The sequence below is a fragment of the Panthera tigris genome, chromosome A2 (assembly GCF_018350195.1).
Source record: "Panthera tigris isolate Pti1 chromosome A2, P.tigris_Pti1_mat1.1, whole genome shotgun sequence".
In the NCBI taxonomy this organism is placed as follows: domain Eukaryota; kingdom Metazoa; phylum Chordata; class Mammalia; order Carnivora; family Felidae; genus Panthera; species Panthera tigris.
This window is the reverse complement of record NC_056661.1, coordinates 151693118-151715904: the sequence shown is the minus strand read 5'-3', so window position 1 is coordinate 151715904 and position 22787 is coordinate 151693118. Positions and strand designations below refer to the sequence as shown.

The window sequence follows — 22787 nt, the reverse complement described above, 5'->3', positions numbered from 1 at the left end:
TTAGACTCCGTTCACTTAAAGCATAAAAAAGAAAAAAAAATCCCTGGAAATCTTTGAGTTTCTCTCGACAGCTATATTAATATTTGATATGTTAATATTGTTTCTATTGGGTAATTATAATAAGAACTTGCTCCATTAAATTTTAATACATCTTATAATTGGATTTATTTTTCTTAGAGGTAGGTAAGATATGTGTTTGCTTGAAAAAAATGAAATGGATAAAACGGGAGATTTTATCAACTCTCGTGCACGTTAGAGTCGCAATGGTGATAAAGTAGCAAAATGAAAACAGATGGTGGTAGTTACAAGAATATTGATCCGTTAAAGAAACAAAGACACATGATTATATATCAGCAGGACCCTCGGGGAAAAATTATTTTTGAAATCTAAGTAATTTTATGAGTTTCTTGTGAATATAGCAGCGTAATCTTTCCGTTTTTCACTCTCTGTGTCCCTTAAAATAATGACAATCTCTTTAGTGTCTCCTGTAGGACGACACCAAAACCAAAGGGTCCAGATAATTGCAGCACGGATGACAGCCCTTCCTATGGCTGCAGAGCCACTGCTATGCTTCTGCTGAGCCACCATTTAGCCCACAGCTGTACCTTGACAAGAGGAGACAGAGAGCCTCAGGCCTCATCAGAATCTGGGAGGAGATGAGAACCTGCCTTTTTGCAGCCTCCTTGGTAGATAGAGAAGTGAGTGAGAAGTGGCTTTATAACAGTTCCTCACAAACCTCCTGTGTGCTCATGTTTGGGGAGGATCCCGGATGTTTGGCCAAGACTCGGATCACCTGTGGTTCAAGCTTGGTCTATGTGGCCTATGTGGATCCACGCAAGATCATTAGGTATCCGCACAGGGCTGCTCTTTGACATCACACAGTAAAAAATCAGCCTTCAGGGACTTACTCTGAGGGATATATAGAGCGTTCCAAAGGGATCTACCATCAGGTTGGAATGCAGTTTTCCTGCTCAAATAGCTTGGAAATAAGAGGTGGAAATCGATGGTGCTAATAGTTAAGTGCAGCTGTGACACCGGTGATAAGGGCAGTCCTTCTCAGGCCACAACAGCTCTGAAGAATGCTCCTGGAATTACGGATGTTGGCTGTGCATTCGGAGCCCCTAGTGCTTTGGAGCCCCTGGTGATTTGGTTCTTCCTCCAGGACTCCCAGTCACCCAAGGCCAGTGTAGGCAAAGCCCTGTTGCTGTTTTCCTTGCAGTTGTCTGGTATAATCTGTGGGCTGTTCTTGTTTCCTAGCCTTCTAGAGTGGGTCCTGGTGTTTACTTTTCCTTTCAGAGGCTCCTTGCCCAGATGGCCAGTGGAGTTGGCAAGAAGAGATGTGGTTTATGGTTTCAATGGTGACTGTCCCCATATTCGACTTCTTTGCCTCTCCCAGGGAGATGTTAGGGGGATCGTATGAGTTTGTGCATGACATGGTCATGTATGGGAAGAAACATCTCTTCCTCTACACAGCTTAGATTCTCTAGCTGGGGCATGTAAGCTGGACTGACAAAAGACAGATTAACGAGAGGAAAATGAGCAAAAGTTTGTTCAGGTGTATCTGCATAATAGAGATGAGTAACAAAGGCTGGGTTAGAATTTTGGCTTTACGTTACTTCTTTGCAAAGGAACAACACATTTTTGGAGAAGAGACAAGGCAAAGGAAAAGAATCTTGAGTCTCTGGGAGCAGCAAACTGTGGAATGGCAAATGTATGGGAGGCGAATGGAAGGTAAGAGCTGGTTAGTCAGGTATTACATGGAATCCTCTGTTGCCATCTCCAGGCTGACAAGGGTCCAAAGTTGTCTTCAGCGATTAACTTTTGTCTTTCTTGGTAGAGAGGGAGGACACCTTTGTACATTTATGTGCCCCTTTTAGGCAAATGAAGGAGAGCAGAGAATTTTCCTTGGGTCTGTTTCTTCTCAATTGCTTTAGCTCAAAATAATGCTTAGCCAAAATGGCATATTTGGGGCACAAATTCTGGTGTCCTTCACTCATGATACACTGGCCCTTATACAGCCATGGGACCCCGGTAATCTTGAATATGTCTTCCTGTTTCCTCTGTCTATTGTCACTTGTCCTCTCTTGCAATACTCCATAGCTTTATCCTGGAGTAAATGCCAGAATCGGCTCTGTGCTTTTCTTTTTAAAAATCCTGTCTATTGTGTGGTTCTTTGAAGTTACCCCAGGCTGTGATCTGTTTCTGTCTCCAGTCTCAATATTGTGTTACAACCTGGCCTCTTCTGGAATGGCATTCACTTTGATTAGAAAGAAGTGGGTTTCTGCCTGAAGAACAAACATAGCTGTTGGAAGCCCCTCAGAACCATGCGTATGGAGGGAACAGCTCTTAGGGAATGTGAGGTCATGGGAACTTCTATTTTTTCCCAATTGATTCTAGGTTTGAAGCGTATCTGAAATTGTTATTTTTACTGCAGCTGCTCCATGTAAGTACTTTGGATGTTTTCTACTCTTAGTTCTTTGTCAGTCCAATTACCTCTGTTTTCAATCCTTAAGGGTTTTTCATTCACTGATGGTACCCTGTCTTTATTCTAGAGATGCTATGGATTTGGTCTGTTTAACTGGCTCTATGCTTAGTTACTTCAAGAAATTTGGGGCAGGAAGGAAATGAGATTACTGGCTTAATCTAATCTTTCAGATTACTTCTATTTTTTTTAATAGCGGTCTGTTATATATCAGAGCAAATTTCTCTTGACTCACCCTATGGAAATAATTTATAGTTTCTGTTTCCTGCATTAACTTACTTTCATTGCCACTCATTTGCCTGTATGCTTTAAACGCGAACAGTAAAGGCATGAAGCCCGTTACCAGTTTAATGGTCCGAGAAAAGGTACAATGCAAAAGAAAAGACTTAGATGAATTATAAAGCATGGTTTGTTTACTTTAAGCACTATAAAAAATGAGCCTAAGTGGATTTACACTTTTAATTTACACACAACAAGCTGAAATTACGGCATTAGGAATAAGCACATGTTACTATCTAGCAAGAAAGACTCTTGTGTTAGCAGGGCTCCTCAACCTTGGCACTGCTGACATTTTAGCCTAAGTGACTCTTTGTGGTGGGTGCTGTCAGCATCCTTAGGCTCCACCTACTAAATAGTTGCCACCTCCCCTTACCTCCTACTAATTGTGACAACGAAAAATGTCTCCAGACATTGCCAGATGTTCCCTAGGGGAAGCTGGGAGGAAACTGTCTCCAGTTATGAGCCGTGGTATTAAAAGAAAGAACCACTACTCAAAATAGCTTTTCTAATACTAGATGCTAAAAATGTGTAACACCGGATTGGATGTCCATTATATCCAACTCAATACTTTAAAATAGAATGTGTCTTGTCACAATCCCATGAAATATTTAAAACGTTGATTGATGATGTCTGAGCTCAGCATGGTTAAAAGTGGAATATAAAAGCTAGGGGGGGAAAGCTCTAACACTAGAAATTAAAATAAGACAGGAACTTGTGTAAACAGCGATAAATCAAAGAGGAAAGCAAAACCAAACTTCAGAAGGCTAAAAAAATAACAAAGCTGATTTATCAAATCTTAACTAAAGCAGTGCTCAGAGTAAAATTCATTATATATAAAGCTTATATTACTAACCAAGATAACTTTAAAAAATAAACAAAAACCAATGAAATAGATATTCGACCTAGGAAGTAGAAGTCTATGGACAAGATAAGAAAAAAAAGACAAGAGATCAGTAATAGAAAACAAGGTATTAATGAATTAGAAAACAGAAACACAGCAGAACTAATCAATGAACTTTCTTTTCCTTTGGGAAATTTTCTCTAAGTGAAATCCAGAAGAAAGCAAAAATAACTTGATAAATCACTAATTAGTTAATAGTAAAAAACAAAAACATAGACATACAAAATAAGAATGGTAAGGGGAAAGTGAGCACGGATTTCAGAGAAGTAATGGGATTGGAAGAGGCCAAGGTCCTAAGGGCAGAGAGTTTAGGGACTTTTGTTTTGTTTACTGATGCACCTCCAGTACCTAGGATAGAGGTCAGTAGAGTGGCACACAAAAACGTTTATTGACTAAATGAACAAATACATTTATGTTTGCTAAATTATATAACACTGCTAAATTTTGAGAAGATGAATTTGCAAAGTTGATCCTAGAAGAAGTAGAAAATGTGCAGGCTTCCTATAGACAGAGATGAAATTCTCAGGTAAATTAATGCCAACACTTGAGGAACAAATAATTTTTTTTTACTTTAATTTTTAAAGTTGTATTTTAATTCCAGTTGGTTAATGCGCAGTGTTATCTTAGTTTCATGTGTACAGTATAGTGATTGAACAATTTTATATATCAACCAGTGCTCATCACAAGTGCATTCCTTAATCCTCATCATCTTTTTCACTCATCCCCTCACCCACCTCCCCTCTGGTAACCATCAGTCTGTTCTCTACAGTTAAGAGTCTGTTTCTTGGTTTGTGTCTCTCTCTCTCTCTCTTTTTTTTCCCTTTGCTCTTTTATTTCTTAAATTCCACATATGAATGAAATCATATGGTATTTGTCTTCCTCAGGCTTACTTATTTCATGTATATCTCACTGTATTTTTGATTGGTATTTCCCTGATGATAAGTGATATTGAGCATCTTTTCATGTTTCTGTTAGCCATCTGTATGTCTTCTTTGGAAAAATTTCAAATCATGTCTTCTGCTCATTTCTTTTTTTTTTTAATGTTTATTATTTATTATTGAGAGAGAGACAGAGAGACAGAGCACAAGCAAGGGAGGGTTAGAGAGAGAGGGAGACACAGAATCTGAAGCAAGCTCCAGGCTCTGAGCTGCCAGCACAAAGCCCGATGCGGGGCTTGAACCCATGAACCGCAAGATCATGACCCGAGCTGAAGTAGGATGCTTAACTGACTGATCCACCCAGGTTCCCCTCTTCTGCCCACTTCCTAACTGGATTATTTATTTTTTGGGTGTTGAGTTTGGTAAGTTACTTATAGATTTTGGATACTAACCTTTTGGCAGATATGTCATTTGCAAATATCTTCTCCCATTTTGTTGGTTGCCTTTTAGTTTTTTTGGATGTTTCCTTTGCTGTGCATTAGCTTTTTATTTTGATGAGGTGTCAATAGTTCATTTTTGCTTTTGTTTCCCTTGCCTCCAGAGACACGTCTAGTAAGAGGTTGCTGTGGCCTATATCAAGGGGTTACTGCCTTTAACCTTAAACCTTGATGGTTTCCTGTTTCAAGTGCAGGTCTTTCATTCATTTTGAATTTACTTTTATGTATGGTGTAAGAAAGTGGTCCAGTTTGATTCTTCTGTATGTTGCTGTCCAGGTTTTCCAACACCATTTGTTGAAGAGACTGTCTTTTTTCCACTGGATATTCTTTCCTGTTTTGATAGATTAGTTGACCATGCAATGTGGATCCTTTTCTGGGTTTTCTATTCTGTTCCATTGATCTATATATCTGTTTTTGTGCCGGTACTATACTGCCTTGATCACTACAGCTTTGTAATATAGCTCTTGAAGTCTGGAATCGTTATGCCTCCAGCTTTGCTTTGCTTTTTCAAAACTGCTTTGGCTATTCAGTATCTTTTGTAGTTCCATACAAATTTTAGGAATGTTTGTTCTAGCTCTATGAAAAATGCTAATGGTATTTTGATAGGGATTGCATTGAATGTGTAGATTGCTTTGGGTGATATAGGCATTTCAACAATATTTGTTCTTCTACTCCATTAGCATGGAACGTTTTTCCATTTCTTTGTGTCTTCCTCAATTTCTTTTATCAGTGTTTTACAGCTTTTAGAATGTAGATCTTTTACCTCTTTGGTTAGGTTTATTCCTAGGTATCATAGTTTTTGGTGAAATTCTAAATGGGATCGATTCCTTGATTTCCCTTTGTGCTGCTTCACTATTGATGTATAGAAATGCAACAGATATCTGTGTTGATTTTGTGTCCTGCAACTTTACTTAATTTGTGTATCAGTTCTAGCAATTTTTTGGTGGAGTCTTTTGGTTTTCTGTATAGTGCATCATGTCATCTGCAAATAGTGAAAATTTGACTTCTTCCTTGCTGATTTGGATGCCTTTTATTTCCTTTTGCTGACTGCTGAGGCTAGGCCTTCCAGTACTATGTTAAATAACAATGGTAAGAGTTGACATCGGGGTGCCTGGGTGGCTCAGTTGGTTAAGTGCCCGACTTTGGTTCAGGTCATGATCTCACAGTTCGTGGGTTCGAGCCCCGCATCATGCTCTGTACTGACAGCTGGGAGCCGGGAGCCTGCTTCTGATTCTTGTCTCCCTCTCTCTCTGCCCCTCCCCTGCTCATGCTCTGTCTCCCAAAAATAAATAAATGTAAAAAAAAAAAAATTAGTGGACATCCCTGTCTTGTTCCTGACCATAGAGGAAAAGTTCTCAATTTTTCCCCATTGAGGATGATGTTAGCTGTGGATTTTTCATATATGGCCTTCATGATGTTGAGGTATGTTCCCTCTAACCCTACTTTGTTGAGAGTTTTTATCAAGAATGGATGCTATACTTTGTCAAAAGCTTTTTCCGCATCTATTGAGAGGAACATATGGTTGTTTTATTACTGTGGTGTACCACATTGATTGATTTGCAAATATTGAACCACCCTTATAGCCCAGAAATAAATCCCACTTGATCATGGTGAGTGATTCTTTTAGTTTACTGTTGTATTCAATTTACCAGATCTTGTTGAGAATTTTTGTATCCAATTGCATCAGGGATAATGGCCTGCGGTTCTCTTTATTAGTGGAGTCTTTGTCTGGTTTTGGAATCAGGGTAATACTGGCTTTATAGAATGAGTTTGGCAGTATTACATCCATTTCTATATTTGGAAATATTTGAGAAGAAGAGGTATTAACTCTTCTTTCAATGTTTGGTAGAATTGCTCTGTGAAACCATCTGGCCCCGGACTTCTGTGTATTGGGCAATTTGTGATTACTGATTCAATTTCTTGGCTGGTTATTGATCTGTTCATGTTTTCTGTTTCTTCCTGTTTCAATTTTGGTAGTTTGTATGTTTCTAGGAATTTATCTATTTCTTCCAGGTTATCCAATTTGTTGTCAAATAGCTTTTCATAATATTCTCTTATAATTGTTTGTACTTCTGTGGGTTTGGTGGTTATTTCTCCTCTCTCATTTGCAATTTTATTTATTTGGGTCCTTTCTCTTTTCTTTTTGATAAGTCTTACTAGTAAGAAGTTTATCAATTTTATTAATTTTTTCAAGGAACCAGCTTTTAGTTTCATTGATCAGTTCTACTGTTTTGTTGTTGCTGCTGGTTCTATCACTTATTTCTGCTCTAATCTTTATTATTTGCCTCTTCTACTGACTTTAGGCTTCATTTGTTGTTCTTTTTCTATCTCTTTTAGGTATAAGTTTAGATCGTTTATTTGAGATTTTTCTTGCCTCTTGAGGTAGGCCTGTATTGCTGTATAATTCCCTCTTAGTAGAGTTTTTGCTGCATCCTAAGAGTTTGGGATTGTTGTGTTTGCATTTTCATTTGTTTCCATGTATTTTTTTTTAATAACTTGATTTTCTGGTTGACCTATTCATGTTCTTTAACCTCCCTCTTGACTGAGGAATGGTGTATTTGTTTGCCAGGGCTGCTATAACGAAGTGCCACAAACCAAGTGGCTTAAACAACAGAAATATATCATCTCACAGTTCTGGAGGCCAGAAGCCTGAGATCAAGGTGTCACCAGGGTTAGTTCCTTCTAAGGGCTGTGAGGGAGAATCTGTTACACACCTCTCTGCTACCTTCAGGTGGTTTGCTGGAAAGGTTTAGGGTTCTTTTACTTGTAAAAGCATCACCCTGATCTCTGCCTTGATCTGTACATAGTCTTTTCCCTGTATGTTGTCTGTGTCCAAATTTTCCTTTTTTATAAGGCACCAGTCATACTGGATTAGGGGCCACCCTACTCTATTATGACCATATTGTAACAAATTACATACGCAATGACACTATTTCCAAATAAGGTCACATTCTGAGGTGCTAGGGACTATGACTTTAAGGTTTGAATTTTGAGGGGAGGAGTGGGGATGAAATTCATCCCAAAATAGATGGGAAGCTTGAGAGGGATGAGAGCATAGGAAGAGGTGACATATGCAGAAACTCATATCAGACTGTCACTCTTTCCTGACCTTCCTGTTTTAAGTCTCCAACTCTTTCCCCCCATCTCTGTTATAACTAAGATAGGGTTCCACTCTTCTAATCTTAAGACATATTTTTTCCTCCTGAAAAATGGCAGGACTCTTTCTCAATGCCTTTATTTTAAAAATGGTTTGTTAGGTATGGTCCCTCCTCCACACCAGACTCCCAAAATATTTTGAAGAAGTTTGATATCAGGCAACAGGGCTTAAGTTTCTGTTCTTGCACTGATACCCCTATTTCTTCCTTCTTCGCAGTGCTAAATGTCCAGTAAGAACTTAATCAAAGGTTTTTTGGTTTTTTTTAACTGAATTGAATTCAGATAATTTTTCCCCTTCCCTGCCTTTAGGAACAAAATGGAGATTCATGAGGTACAATAAATCATCACATTTTATAATTTCTTGTAAACAAAATACTTTCCAGAAGACAGCATTATATTAGAATCAGTGGAAACAGTGAGTATAGATCAAATTTTCTTGATAATTTCTCAGAAATGTATGTTTTCAGGTCACTGAAGATTATCTGTAAGCAATTGGTCTTGAAAGACATAATTTTTGAAGCACTCTCTTGGCTTGTGAGAGTGACTTAATATGAATGAAAAGAAAGACATCGCTCTAGTTGAATTGAAAATCAGTACATCTCTATTGCAGAATTCCAATAATCTTCTCACTCAAATATTGAAAATTTACATATAGTATAATTAATAGTGTACTTTTGAACTTGCTAGTTTCTTGAAATTCAGTTATTCCAATAACACTTTCAAAGTACTAAGTATAATAATTTTTTATAGTTTATTTATTTTGAGAGAGAAAGAGAGCACGAGTGGGGTAGGGGCAGAGAAACGGAGGGAGAATTCCAATCAGGCTCCATGCTGTAAGCGCAGAGGCCGATGTGGGGCTCGAAGCCACAAACTGTGAGATCATGACCCAAACTGAGATCCAGAATCAGATGCTTAACTGACTGAGCCACCCAGTCACTCCTAAGTACAAAAATTTTATAAAGCCCCTTTTAAACTTTAATTTAATTTAATTTAAAGGTTTTATTTTCAAGTAATCTCTACACCCAATGTGGGACTTGAACTCACAACCCTGAGATCAAGAGTCACACACTGCACTGATTGAGCCATCCGGGCACTCCTAAAGTGTCCTTTTTGAATGTCTTCTTTTAAAATAATCATCTTCGGATTATTTTATGATTCAGGATTTTATTTGTGTATGTTGGTTGTCTCAAGCCACTTCACATAATGATGTTTATAGGATGAGTAGAGCAAGAGTAATAGGCAGTGTAAGTATGGATCACTAGTTATGTTCACATACAAGCCCTTGAAAGCATGCAAGAGAGAACAAGCAATTATCAGTCCCTCAAACTGGGTAAAAGCTAAACTAACCCCCATTGGGTGGAAACAAACAACTAAATCATTGTGTCTTTGGTGACCACTGTGCTGTTTAATTAGCCCTATTTTAAGACTTTTCTACACTTAGCCCTTTCTCTTTATACAAGGTGTAGCAAATCACTTCCTTGTTAATAATGCATGTGTGGATCTTATCTTGGCAGTGTCTATATTACAGTCAGTGTTCCAAATCATCAAGGTCATTGCCAGCACTGGCTTGTGCCAGCTCTCCACCCTCTTTGTTGTCCTGTTAACTGCTAAAGTAAGGAGTTCAGACTTAATGGCAGTAATCAGATTCATGGGTTTCTTATCATATATTGCCTCTGAAATCTCTCCTAAAGCCTAATGTCTTTCTGTCAGGAACCCAGAAGACCTTGATCTAATAAAATATTAGCTTATGGTTTCCAAACAATTATCTCAACATATTTAAACATCTTTTTCTTTACATACCTAAGTCAAAGTTATTTATCCTGCACAAAACTTGAGAGTGTTAACATCAACACATCACTTAAGGATAGTAAAACCTTTTCATTTCTACATCTAAGGCTCTGGCGTGCATGGGAAGGAAAAATCCATTCAAGGGCACTCTGAAGTCAGTATTCCTCATGAAATGGGTATTCGGGATGATCACACCACCTGTCAAAACAATTCCCCAAAGAAAAAGTTCACTGTAAACGTTGCACAGCTGTGTGTTACTAGCATCCCTTGACAGTTCACAGACCCCTCCCTCTCTCCTTAATTCATTCCTTCTCTGTTCTCACCCAGTCTCTTATTTTCCCTTGAGCCATCATCTTTTACTGAAGCCCAGGATAGCATTCTGGGTTGGGTGTGTGTGTGTGTGTGTGTGTGTGTGTGTGTGTGTGTATGTGTGCATGCGAGCGCGCCTGCCCATGGGTTCTTGTGCCCCTTCTTAACTCCTTCCTCCCCTCTGCTGTTCTGACACAGGCTGCCTTCTATTCCAGTGATCTACATAAACATTTCTCCTCAAAATTCTATTACCCATCAGTGTCATTCTCTTCTCAGAGGTTTTACCTGCCCTTCTCACTAGACCTCCTGAGAATCAAAAGTCTGAGATCTAGTAAAGTGATCAGTGAAGTAAATTTCTATGATAATGAATGTATCTCTTAAATAACAATGACAGAACAGTCAGTAAAAAAAGACTGGAATGTGTATATGCCTGCCATGACCATGTCTAAGATTCAATTCTCTGTTTCTCTGCAAGCATTATGAGCTTCATTTTTTTATTTTACCCTTTTTTAAGTAGGCTTCATGCCTAGCATGGATCCCAACATGGGGCTCGAAATCATGACTGTGAGAACAAGACCTGAGCTGAGGTCAAAAGTCAGATACTTAACCGACTAAGCCACCTAGGTGCCCCAAGTACTGTGAGCTTTAAATTAAAATATTAATGTCAATGTCAAATCAAAGACCAACTGGATGAAAAACAGAAGAATCATGGCCTAGCATCCCTAAATTGTACATTTTTATGATCAGTGAAACCTGACGTTTGTTTCTCTTTGCTGATTTTTCTAGTTATTTCCTGATGAGTTATTTTCCCAGTGTAGCTGGAATTAGATATTAAATATGTCAAATGTCAAACTAAATAATGTCACCAACTGTAAAAAAAAAAAAAAATCAGTACAATGGATTGACTATCTCTTACTGTCTTTTCTTAATTTAATGATATTTATTCAATACAAATAGTTTATCTTCAACAGCTATTAATTAACCCATAAGTATTTGTTAGGTCTATGTTTGTGTTTACTATTTTATTCCCAAGGCTAGGTGGTACCTTTTGATGTTGAATAATGTTTTACCCTGGAAAATTCACATTAGGAGGCTGTTGTATTAATTCAGAAATTGATTAAAAAATGTGATATTAGCATAGTTAGTGTACTTTCTGACTCACAAAAAGTAGTAGGACCAATAAGATAAGTGTTCAAACTATATGAACTATCTTAATGAGCATTTTCTAAATGCTCACTTAGATTACAGATTACTATTGAGGAATACTAATGAATAAAGGAAAAAAATGTGTATATATAAACATATGTGTGTATATATATGTGTATATATATATATATATGTATATACATACACTATATATGTATGAACTATATTGTTTTGTTATTTTAAAGGCCCTATACTATTTAGAAAATAAAGGGCTACTTCAGTTGACTAGCTGAATTTAGCAACATTTTGAAGGAGTGTAAGGATTTTGCTTGTGGGAATCAGCTAATAGGTGGACTTAGAAGCTCCAAATCTCATAGGCAGCCATTTAGCTAAAACTCTAGGTTTTTAGTTTCTTACATGGTATTCTTTCTACTATACTATTCTGTCTCTTTCTTTTTTGTCGATAAGTTTGCTCTACGTTATGTATCACTTGATATTTAGGAAAAAATAAATAGGTTTGAATATTTGTGTTGCTGTTGTCTTAACATATATACACTTGATGACTTAATTCTCTTCAAGATATTTAGCCTGCTATGCCTTAACCTAAGTCATGGGATGTCATAAATGCCAGAAATCTTATAAGTAAAACTATAGATTTGTAGGAAGTTCCTAGAGCGAATGTAATTTACCCAGACCTGTTTAATATTCAGAACATGCTGCCCACTGGCCTTTACCCTTGTGATTTCTATAGACCCAGAACAATGTAAAATCACTGGGCAGTACTTGATGGGTGGTCTCCCTGAACTCACATGAGCATCTCCACGAAGCGGACATTTTTATTCAAGGCCTCGATGGCCTTCATTTCTTCTTCAGTGAGAGAAAAGTCAAAGATCTGAAATAACAGAAATAAAAGATATTTTTGAAGATAGAAAATGGGTCAAGCCTGGGATCAGGGAGTGGGGCCAGCCATGGGAGCTCTTCAAAAATTTATGAACATCTTTAAAAGAATTATTCACCATGATCAAGTGGGATTTATTCCTGGGCTGCAAGGGTGGTTGCAAATCAATCAATGTGATACACCACATTAATAAAAGAAAGGGTATGAATCACATGATCCTCTCAATAGACGCAGAAAAAGCATTTGACAAAGTACAACATCCATTCATGATAAAAACCCTCAACAAAGTAGGCTTAGAGGGAACATAGCTCAACATCATAAAAGCCATATACAAAAAACCACAGCTAATATCATCCTCAAAGGGGAAAAATTGAGAGCTTTTCCCCTATAGTCAGACAAGGGTGTCCACTCTCACCACTGTTATTTGACATAGTACTGGGAGTCCTAGCCTCAGCAATAAGACAATGAAAAGAAACAGAAATCATCCAAATTAGCAGGGAAAGAGTCAAACTTTGACTCTTTACAGATGACATGATACTCTATATAGAAAACCAAAAAATTCTTCCCCAAAACTGCTAGCATCGATATGTGAATTTAGTAAAGTCACAGGATTCAAAATCAATGTACAGAAATCTGTTGCATCTCTAAATACCAACAACAGAGCAGCACAAAAAGAAATCAAGGAACCAATCCCATTTATAAGTGCACCCCAAACCATAAGATACCTAGGAATAAACCTACCCAAAGAGGTAAAAGATCTGTACTCTGAACACTATAAAACACTGATGAAAGAAATGGATGAAGACACAAAGAAATGGAAAAACATTCCATGTCAATGGATTAAAAGAATAAATATTGTTAAAATCCCTACATCACCCAAAGCAATCTACACATTCAATGCAATTCCCACCAAAATACCATCGGCATTTTTTCATAGAACTAGAACAAACATTCCTAAAATTTGTATGGAACCACAAAAGACCCTGAAATAGACAAAGCAATTTTGAAAAAGAAAAGCAGAGCTGGAGTCATCACAATTCCAGACTTTAAGAGCTACATTACAGGGGCGCCTGGGTGACTCAGCCAGTTAAGCTTCTGACTCTTGGTTTCAGCTCAGATCATGATCTCGCAGTTCATGGGTTCAAGCCCTGTGTCAGGCTCTGAGCTGACAGCGTGGAGCCTGCTTGGGATCTTCTCTCTCTCTGACCCTTCCGCGCGCGCGCTCTCTCTCTCTCTCTCTCTCTCAAAATAAAAAACTTAAAAAAAAAAAAAGCTATATTACAAAGCTGTAGTGATCAAGACAGTATAGTACTGTCATAAAAGCAGACATATAGGTCAATGGAATAGAATAGAAAACCCAGAAAGGACCCACACTATAGGGCAACTAATCTGACAAAATAGAAAATAATATCCAATAGAAAAAAGACAGTCTTTTCGACAAACAGTATTGGGAAAACTGGACCACTTGACATGGCACACAAAAGTAAATTCAGAATGGATGAAAGACCTACATGTGAGACAGGAAACCATCAAAATCCTGAAGGAGAACACAGGCGTAAACCCATTGACACTGGCTGTAGTAACTTCTTACTAGACATGTCTCTAGAGGCAAGGGAAACAAAAGCAAAAGTAAACTATAGGGGCCTCATCACAATAAAAAGCTTCTGCACAGCAAAGGAAACAATCAACAAAACTAAAAGGCAGCTGACAGAATGGGAGAAGATATTTGCAAACGACCTATCTGATCAACAGTTAGTATCCACAATCAGTAAAGAACTTATTGAACTCAACACCCCCAAAAAACTAGTTATCCACTTAAGAAATGGGCAGAAGACACGATCTGACATTTTTTCCAAAGAAGACATACAGATGGCTAACGGGTACATGAAAAGATGCTCAACATCACTCATCACCAGGGAAATGCAAATCAAAACCACAGTGAGCTATTTCCTCACACCTGTCAGAATGACTAAAATTAACAACGTGGGAAACAACAGATGTTGGTGAGAATGAGAAGAAAGGGGAACCCTCTTGCACTGTCGGGGGGAGTGCAAACTGGTGCAGCCATTCCGGAAAACAGTATGGAGGTTCCTCAAAAAGTTAAAAATAGAACTATCTTATGACCCAGAAATTGCAGTACTAGGTATTTATACAAAGGATAAAAACATACTGATTTAAAGGGGCACACGCACCTTGATGTTTATAGCAGTGTTATTAATAAACAGCCAAAAAACCTCCAAAAAACAAAAAAACCTAAAAAAACAAAAACAACAGCCAAATTATGGAAAGAGCCTAAACGTCTGTCAACTGATGAATGAAAAAAGAAAATGTGAGATATGTATAATGGAATATTACTCAGCCATCAAAAAGAATGAAATCTTGCCATTTGCAATGACATGGATGGAGCTATAGGGTATTATGGTAAGTGAAATAAGTCAGTCAGAGAAAGACCTATACCATATTATGTCACTCACATGTGACATTTAAGAAAGAAAACAGCAAAACAGATGAACCTGGGGGCCGGGGGGGGGGGGGAAGAAAATCAGGAAACAGACTCTTAACTATAGAGAACAAACTGAGGGTTGATCGACGGAGGTGTGGGGGGGATGGACTAGATGAGTGATGGGGATTAAGGAGGGCACTTGGGATACACACTGGGTGTTGTATGTAAGTGAGGAATCCCTAAATCCTACTTCTGAAACCAATATTACACTGTATGGTAACTAACTAGAATGTAAATTTAAAAACCGATACAAAGATTGTTAATTTGTTTCTTTCACTTCTGTCAGGTGTTTCAGTTCTTCACTTCTGTTGAAACTCTGTTATTTAGTGACAAACACATAAAAGATTTTTTTTAAGGCTTTTTTTTTTCTTTTGTGTGTGTGTGTGTGTGTGTGTGTGTGTGGTTTTTTGTTGTTGTTTTTGGGGTTTTTTTTTTTGAGAGCAGGGGAGGGCAGAGAGAGAAAATCCCAAGCAGGCTCTGTGACGTCAGCACAGAGCCCAGTAAGGGACTCAATCTCATGAACTGTGAGATCATGACCTGAGCCGAAATCAAGAGTGGAACACTTAACCAACTGAGCCCCCCAGGCACCCCAAAAGACTTTTATGTCAGACAGAAATTTATGACTGTCTGCAAATGAGGAAGAAGTTGGGCTGGTGCTGGGGGGCCACACCCAACATGGGATTCTATTCTTTGTCTTAGAAATACCCCTGATGGAGCCATCGTGAGGGACATTCCAAATGCTCTGCAACAACACGTGTTTAGGACACCTCTTAAAATTCCATGAGTGAAGAATTTTTTATTGTTTCTGGATATTATGCTGAACTTCCTATTCTGGACTATGGCCTCCGTGCTGTGTTTTAAAAAATATTCCCTAGTCTCTAAATTTGCTTATGTACTTTTTAACTTTTAATTAAAAAAAAATAAGTTTATTTATTTTTTGGAGAGAGAGCATATGTGGGCATAAGCGGGGGAGGGGCAAGAGCGAGGGAGACAGAAATCTAAGCAGGCTCCCTCACTGTCAGCACAGAGCCTGACTTAAGGCTCTAACTCACAGACCATGAGATCAACCAAGAGTCAGACACTTGACCAACTGAGTCCCCCAGGCGCCCGCATGCTGCCATTCTTTTTTTTTTTTTTTTTAATTTTTTAAAATTTACATCCGAATTAGTTAGCCCATGCTGCCATTCTTTTTTTTTTTTTTTTTAATTTTTTAAAATTTACATCCGAATTAGTTAGCCCATGCTGCCATTCTTAAAGACCATGCTTCAGAGTTTTAGGAGTAAGTCTCCCAACAGCACTTGGTGACAGCTGCAAAATAATCTCATTTTCCTTCAGGAAGTGTTCCTCTTCACGGATGGGTTTCTGTACCTCAGGCCTAGAGTCTGTCCGATAAACTCCAGGGTGCTGGGCGCATCTCTTCCCCCTCCGGGTTGCTCACCTGAACTTTTACTCTGATTTGTTTTGGGGTGCCTGGGTGGCTCAGTTAGTTGAGTGTCAGACTTCGGCTCAGGTCATGATCTCACGGCTGGCAGGTTCGAGCCCAGCGTCCAGCTCTACGCTGACAGCTCAGAACCTGGAACCTGCTTCGGATTCATTGTCTCCCTCTCTCTCTCTGCCCCTCCTCTGCTCATGCTCTGTCTCTCTCTCTCTCTCTCTCAAAAATAAGTAAACGTTTAAGAAATTTTAATTTGCTTTGTTTTAGACTCAATCATTTCTCTCATCATTTTTAAATGTCATCCTCTACCTTTTAAATATATTACATTTTCATTGTTTTATTTTAGCTTGCACACTTTATGCTCTGGTTTTATAATTGTTCTTTATTTACATTTCAATATTTAACTTTAGCTTATTTACCTTTTTAACATTTGTTTTGATTATAATTATCTTCTACTTATTGTTTTATCTCGCTATCCCTTAACTTTTATTTTAGTAATTTACATTTATAAGTTTTAATTATATAATACATAAATATATGCTTTTTTGTAAAAATTAAAACACCAAAGAAGCATATGAACATGTATGAAATAAATGGAAGGTCTCCTTCTTACCTACCACCCCAGTCCTATTCTTCATCCCAGACATTTCTTCCAAACATTCAACACACTAAGAGCAAAATGCAATTGTATCATATCTTTTTGCAGACTAATGCAACTTTCTTTCATTCATATAATATGTCTTGGTTATCTATTCTGTCAAAATACATAGATTGACTTTGTACATAGATTGTAACTACTGCATTCGTTATAGATATAACCTGATTTACCTAATCATTTCCCCGATGGATTACTTCCCAGTGCTCTTTTCAGGGAATGCTTTTCTTTGATTATTTATCATCCAAGTATTGAGTTTATGAGATTGTGTAAGGAATCACAACTTTGCATAACATAGAAACGGTCATGACTGGACCAATCACTTATAAAATAAATCCTTACTCAAACTTCCTTTTTGCTTAACATTAGGCCCATTTTTTAAGTGTTGGTGAGTCATTTTCTGACTCCAGTGAATATGTAACGTAAAGCGAAGTCACAAATCTTGCCAAAGATGCAGGATTTCATGAAGTCATTGAAAGCGATCTTGGAGGTTTGCTCTAACTACAGGCAAAGTCTTTCAAATAGGAATTTAATGCAGTTAAAAACTACATTGGTAGATATATCAAAAGAATGATCTGAAAGAAAAAGCCAAAGGATTAATGATCTCCTTCATATGAAGCTCTGTGAAATTTTACCAGAATTATTCTCTTTATGATCACTTAGCAAAAACCTTTGTGAAGAATGTGAAGAATGTCACATTCTGTTATCATGTAATTTTGTCAAGCATATTTTAAAAAATCGATCCCGATTCACTCAGTTTGTTCTAACATTTAGTACACATATGCAGTTGTAATGTAAATTTTGTTGAATATAAAATAACTAAAATTACTTTCATAATTTTCAGTTTTAATTTTAAGGTAAACTTCCAAATTCCTCCTCCCTCCATTATTTCAATGCAATGTTTTTCTTTAGTTCATGTGGATTGATTTGCATTTTTTTTCATGGCACAAATTATCCTGTTATTCACTTTTTCAGGATCTCATATTATAAAACTGAGTGCCTGATATTCCTACCACCTCCATCTGCTTCTCTGATGGCATAGGTTTCAAGAAGAAGAAACTGTTAATTGTAAGTATAAATGTTGAAAGATCTACTAGGACAAGGACAGAAAAATGATTGTTGGATCTGGCAATGAGGAGGTCACTGGTGACCTTGACAAGCTGTTTCAATGGAATGGTCAGGTGAAAGCTTGGTTTCAATGTGTTTAAGGGAGACTGGGGGAAAGGGACTTGGAGGCTGTGATAATAGAATTCTCTTTTAAGGGGTTTGCTGTAAACAGGAAGAAAGAAAAGGATAATATGTGGAGAGGAAAGTGAGTCTAGATTGGATTTTACCTTTTAAGATTGAGGTCACAGCATGTTTGTATATTGATGGGAGTTATGCAGTAGAGAGATAATGCAGGAGAGAGAGGGGGATGTTTGGGGGGTATGGAGGAGCTATTAGGTGTTAGTGTAACTGCAGTTTCCAGGGAGTAACAGTGGGAATTGGTTGCTGAAATATATGGGGCAAGATCATTGTGGGAGAGGAGATTAAAGAACTATAAGGCAGGGTTATTGGAAGGACCATCCCTATGTATGTTGAATTCATGAAGAATTGTGATGCAAGGAGTGTTGGAGAGAAGGAAAGTGAATCAAGAGATAAAACCTTCAAGGAATGGGGATCAGTGGATGATGGTAACAGGCTGGATAGTGGGTGGTATAATTTGATTTTTTGTTGTTTCAATGTTAAAAATATCCTGCTTTTTTATTTTCTTCATTGTCACCCTTAATTTTATATAGTTTTTAAGTTTATGGTTTTACTTAATTTTTATTACACAATTTTTTATTTCTATGACTTTTTCTTCTTTTATTGTAAATATATTTAAGTTTTCCTTTACCCTTTATGTTTTGTGGATATTTCCTATTCTTATACAATATTTTTTAAAGCTTATTTTACCTCAGTTTCTTCTAACATTTAGTACACATATGCAATTATAATGTAAATTTTATTGAATGCAAAATAACTAAAATTACTTTCATAATTTTAAGTTTAGAAGGGAATAATTTTCTATTTTGTCAAATAATGGTTTTAACACCCAGCAAAATTTGTGGTGGTAGGGCAAGTCTAAACCCTGTAGAGTGGAAATTGGCTGTGAATTCAGCTGTCATTTTCTTTGTAAATTTGTATCTCTTTCATGTTTTCTTGTGGTATGTGAACCTCTGAACTCCAATCCCTTATTATCTGGGCTATGGAAATATATGGGATATAGCAGAATTAGTTGCAATAAAAATTTTAAGGAGAATGACAGTTCTTTCAGTACAAAATAGTAATTCACAAAATGATATAAACTCCAAAGGTTTTAACCTTCCATTGCACAGACTACTAGTAACTACTCTCAATCTCTGAACAGTAAAATTTTGAATCCATGAAAACATTTGTTTCAGGTGCATTAAAACTTGTTTGAATTTTTGATAAACCAATACATTAGCCATGCAGATATCCTATTGTTTTAAGATGGCTGAAAACAGTGTCAACCTCTTTTAGTAAGAAGTACTTTGGTAAGTGCTAAAATACTGTGAGTAGTAGTATAACTGTTTATCATTCTTTGCCCTTCTTGCTAGTAACAGAATCCCCTTTTTCCTTTTATGAACTTCTCTTCTGTCATCTCGTAGGGCTGTTTGTCACATGAACCCATTTCCAGTACAGGATGTAGTCCAAGGGGGCAATCAAAGTGTCTTATTCACTGGATACAGTGATTAATATGGCAGAGGCTCATGGCCCACAAAGGGACAATCAGGGATAGAGACCCTCACAGAAGCCTTTACCTATGATCATGTTCACTGAATATGAGTAATAGATTAGCCGGGAGATGTCAGGGACTGTTTGTGCTGCCACGTGGAGACAGAGAAGGTAAGGGGTGGGGGGAGTACAGAGGAACGGAGAGAACTCAGTCCTTTTATAAATCATTTGCATACCTGTGCCCAGTCATGTCTGATGTATCCATGGAATTTACAGTTCTGTGACCCAATAAATCATGTCTCTCTTTCTTTGGTAAGTTTGAGTTGCATTCTGTCATGGGGTAGCAAAAGATCTCTGAAGATAAATTGTCTAATATCATGAATATCTTCCCATGGAAGTATTTATATTTCCACTCTATTATTTAAAAATGGCGATATATTTCATTATACAAATATATTATAATTTGTTTTGTAAGATTCTACTGGAGATTGTCTCCAGGTTTTAAAAATGATAAATCATGCAATAGTAAACATCCATGTTTGTATGCATGTATGTGTAAATATAGGATCGAGATTGTTGGGCCAAATGGATATGTGGGTTTGAATTTTGATGGCTATGGATAAGTGACATCCTGCTTCTCCAAATCTTAAGCCAATTAATGTTTCTAACAGGAGTATATGCAAGTATATGCAATATGTTTTCCCACATATTCGATATTCTGATTATTTTCCTATCTGAGGGGATAAATACTATCTCATTTTCCTCTTTAATTATGAACAAGACAAAAGCAGCTCACTTTCTTAAGTTATTAACTAATGAGTAATTACTTTTGCATGGTACTTTTCTATGGCTGTATTTACCTAGCAGTTTAGTCTTGAGTAGTAGGCAAGGTAATCTAATCACTCATTTGTCTAGTGGCCTCTTTTCTCGCCTGTAAGTCACCGTGTTGATCATGGAGTATTTACAGAGGAAATAAAGGCAAGTGACATTCATGAAGTCTAATGATCTTCTTCAATGATTTCCATGTTTGTTCCTCACTTCTACCAGAGCCATTAAGAAGGTGGAAAGTTTACTATTAGGAATTTCAAGTTCTATACCTTCTATTGATCCTGTGCTGGTGGAGAAGTGAGTAGGTAAGAGTCAATAGGTAAGGAAACAAAAGAGTAAGGGAGCTAGGTAATGTACAAGCAGCATGGAAACCCTCGAAGTACTAGGGACTCTCTCAAACTCAGCTACAGTTAAATTCAGACCTAGAGAGTGTGGATTGGGGAGCAGGTGTAAAAGAAAATGTGAAGGCATTACAATTAATTAAATTAACAGAAAGTTCTCTAAAACAAAGCAAAACAAAAAAAGCAAAACAAAAAAAACCCAAACCCCAAAACAAAAATGCCTTCTAGGTTTTACATGTACTGAAGCAGTTCTCTTACTTGAAAGTTTTCTTTGATCCTTTCAGGGTTAAAGCTTTTAGGAATAACAACCACTCCTCTCTGGATGTTGAAACGCAAAACAACTTGAGCTGCTGTCTTCTTGTATTTTTTCCCCAGTGAGTTTAGAAGTTCATCCTTTAACAAAGGTGGGGATGATACATTCACCCTTGAAAAAAATCAAAACATGCATCATATTTAGCTCGAGTCATCACAACAGATGGTTAGTCCATCGCCCTCCTCCTCCGTCTCCCTATCCACCTGTTCACCTACCAGGATACTTCGGGTCACCTATAGCCAACTTCTTGGAGTGCAGAGCACTCAGTGAAGAGTTGCTCTTTTTTTTTAATTTTTAAAATTTATTTTGGGAGAGAGAGGGTGAGCAGGGTGAGGGGCAGAGGGAGAGGGGGAGAGAGAGAGAGAGAGAGAGAGAGAGAGAGAGAGAGAGAGAGAGAATAGCAAGCAGGCTCCATACCACCAGTGTGGAGCCTGAGGCAGAGCACAAGCTCACAAACTGTGAGATCATGACCTGAGCCAAAGTCAAGAGTTGGAGACTTAATCACTGAGCCACCCAGGCACCCCGAAGCATTGCTTTTATCAGGAAAAGATAAAGAGGTAAATTTATAGAGCTGTGTCTTTCAGAGGGTAAATAGTGCTTCTTGGGTGGGTCTTACGGAGATAACTGGGTTAGAAGCAGCTACACAGGGGAAGGCTCTGTTGGAGCAAACAGAGGCACAACTCTCGGAGTCATCTTCGAGTAGAAAAATTTCTACTTAAGTGTGTTGAACACATCACACACAGCACAAGTGCTGCCACTGAACACAGAGCTCAAACAATTCTCTGCGGTGCCTGGGTGGCTCAGTCTGGTAAGCGTCTGACTTTGGCTCAGGTCATGATCGTATGGTTTGTGGGTTCGAGCCCTGCATCAGGCTCTGTGCTGAGAGCTGGGAGCCTGGAGCCTGCTTCAGATTTGGCCCCTCCTCTGCTTGTGTGCTCTGGCACCGTGTTCTCTCTCTGTGTCAAAAATAAACATTTTAAAAAAAGAAAAAAGAAAAAAATCAAAAATTTCAGGATCTGGTCACGGAGAATCTTTGTCAAATAATACCTAAACTAACATTTATGGAGCATTTCCTATGTTTCAGGCACTGCTAGGCAATTTTACACATACAGTAGAATCAATTCTTACCCCACCTTTGTGAGGGAGGTTATTAGCTCCAATTTGTACACACAGAGAATGGCTCAAAGAGGGTTAAGTTACTTTCTTAACATCACAGAGCCAAATAGTCATGTCATTCAAGTAACTCACATTAGTCTCACATTCTACACCAAAAGAAACACTCCTGAGCAGACATAGAGCCTTACTTACCAGCTTGGATTCCTTGAGGTCCCCAAAGGGCTATATGCGACAATGACGATGTCATGTTGTTGGCAAAATTTCAAGAGTTTGGGCTGGGTAAAATACGGATGGCACTCAACCTACATGGTTGCAGTGGAGGGCAGAGCACAAAATCAAAGCCTTGTAGTGAATCCAGTTTTACACAGTTTTAAAAAGTTCTTCAATAAAACCCATCTAAAAGCATCATGGATAACGAGGCAAATGCTGAATATTGTTCTTAACAAGGAAGTTTACGTTATGGTGAGATTACTTACAACGTGGTTAGTGGGGTCACCACCTGTGGATTAACTCTAAAATAAACGGGGAGCGAATTCAATTTCAT

General features: G+C 37.8%; 2 protein-coding genes across 3 annotated transcripts in view; one reads left to right on the top strand and one right to left on the bottom strand.

The window, feature by feature from the left end:
- Positions 1–22787, top strand: part of CREB3L2 (cAMP responsive element binding protein 3 like 2) — a 425600-nt gene that overhangs the window by 205311 nt on the left and 197502 nt on the right. For both annotated transcript variants that reach the window (XM_042973220.1, XM_042973216.1), the window contains exon 5: positions 17903–17995. The gene's annotated coding sequence lies outside the window, so the exon portion shown is untranslated. The remainder of the gene's footprint in view (positions 1–17902; positions 17996–22787) is intronic.
- The window catches only part of AKR1D1 (aldo-keto reductase family 1 member D1), a 91080-nt gene continuing 78389 nt past the window's right edge, over positions 10097–22787 (bottom strand). Inside the window, exons 7-10 of the mRNA XM_015537712.2 lie at positions 22436–22545; positions 21073–21238; positions 12246–12328; positions 10097–10179 (exon numbers count right to left, since the gene is read on the bottom strand). Of these exons, the coding sequence (XP_015393198.1) occupies positions 10137–10179; positions 12246–12328; positions 21073–21238; positions 22436–22545 (402 nt within the window). The 3' untranslated portion in view covers positions 10097–10136. The remainder of the gene's footprint in view (positions 10180–12245; positions 12329–21072; positions 21239–22435; positions 22546–22787) is intronic.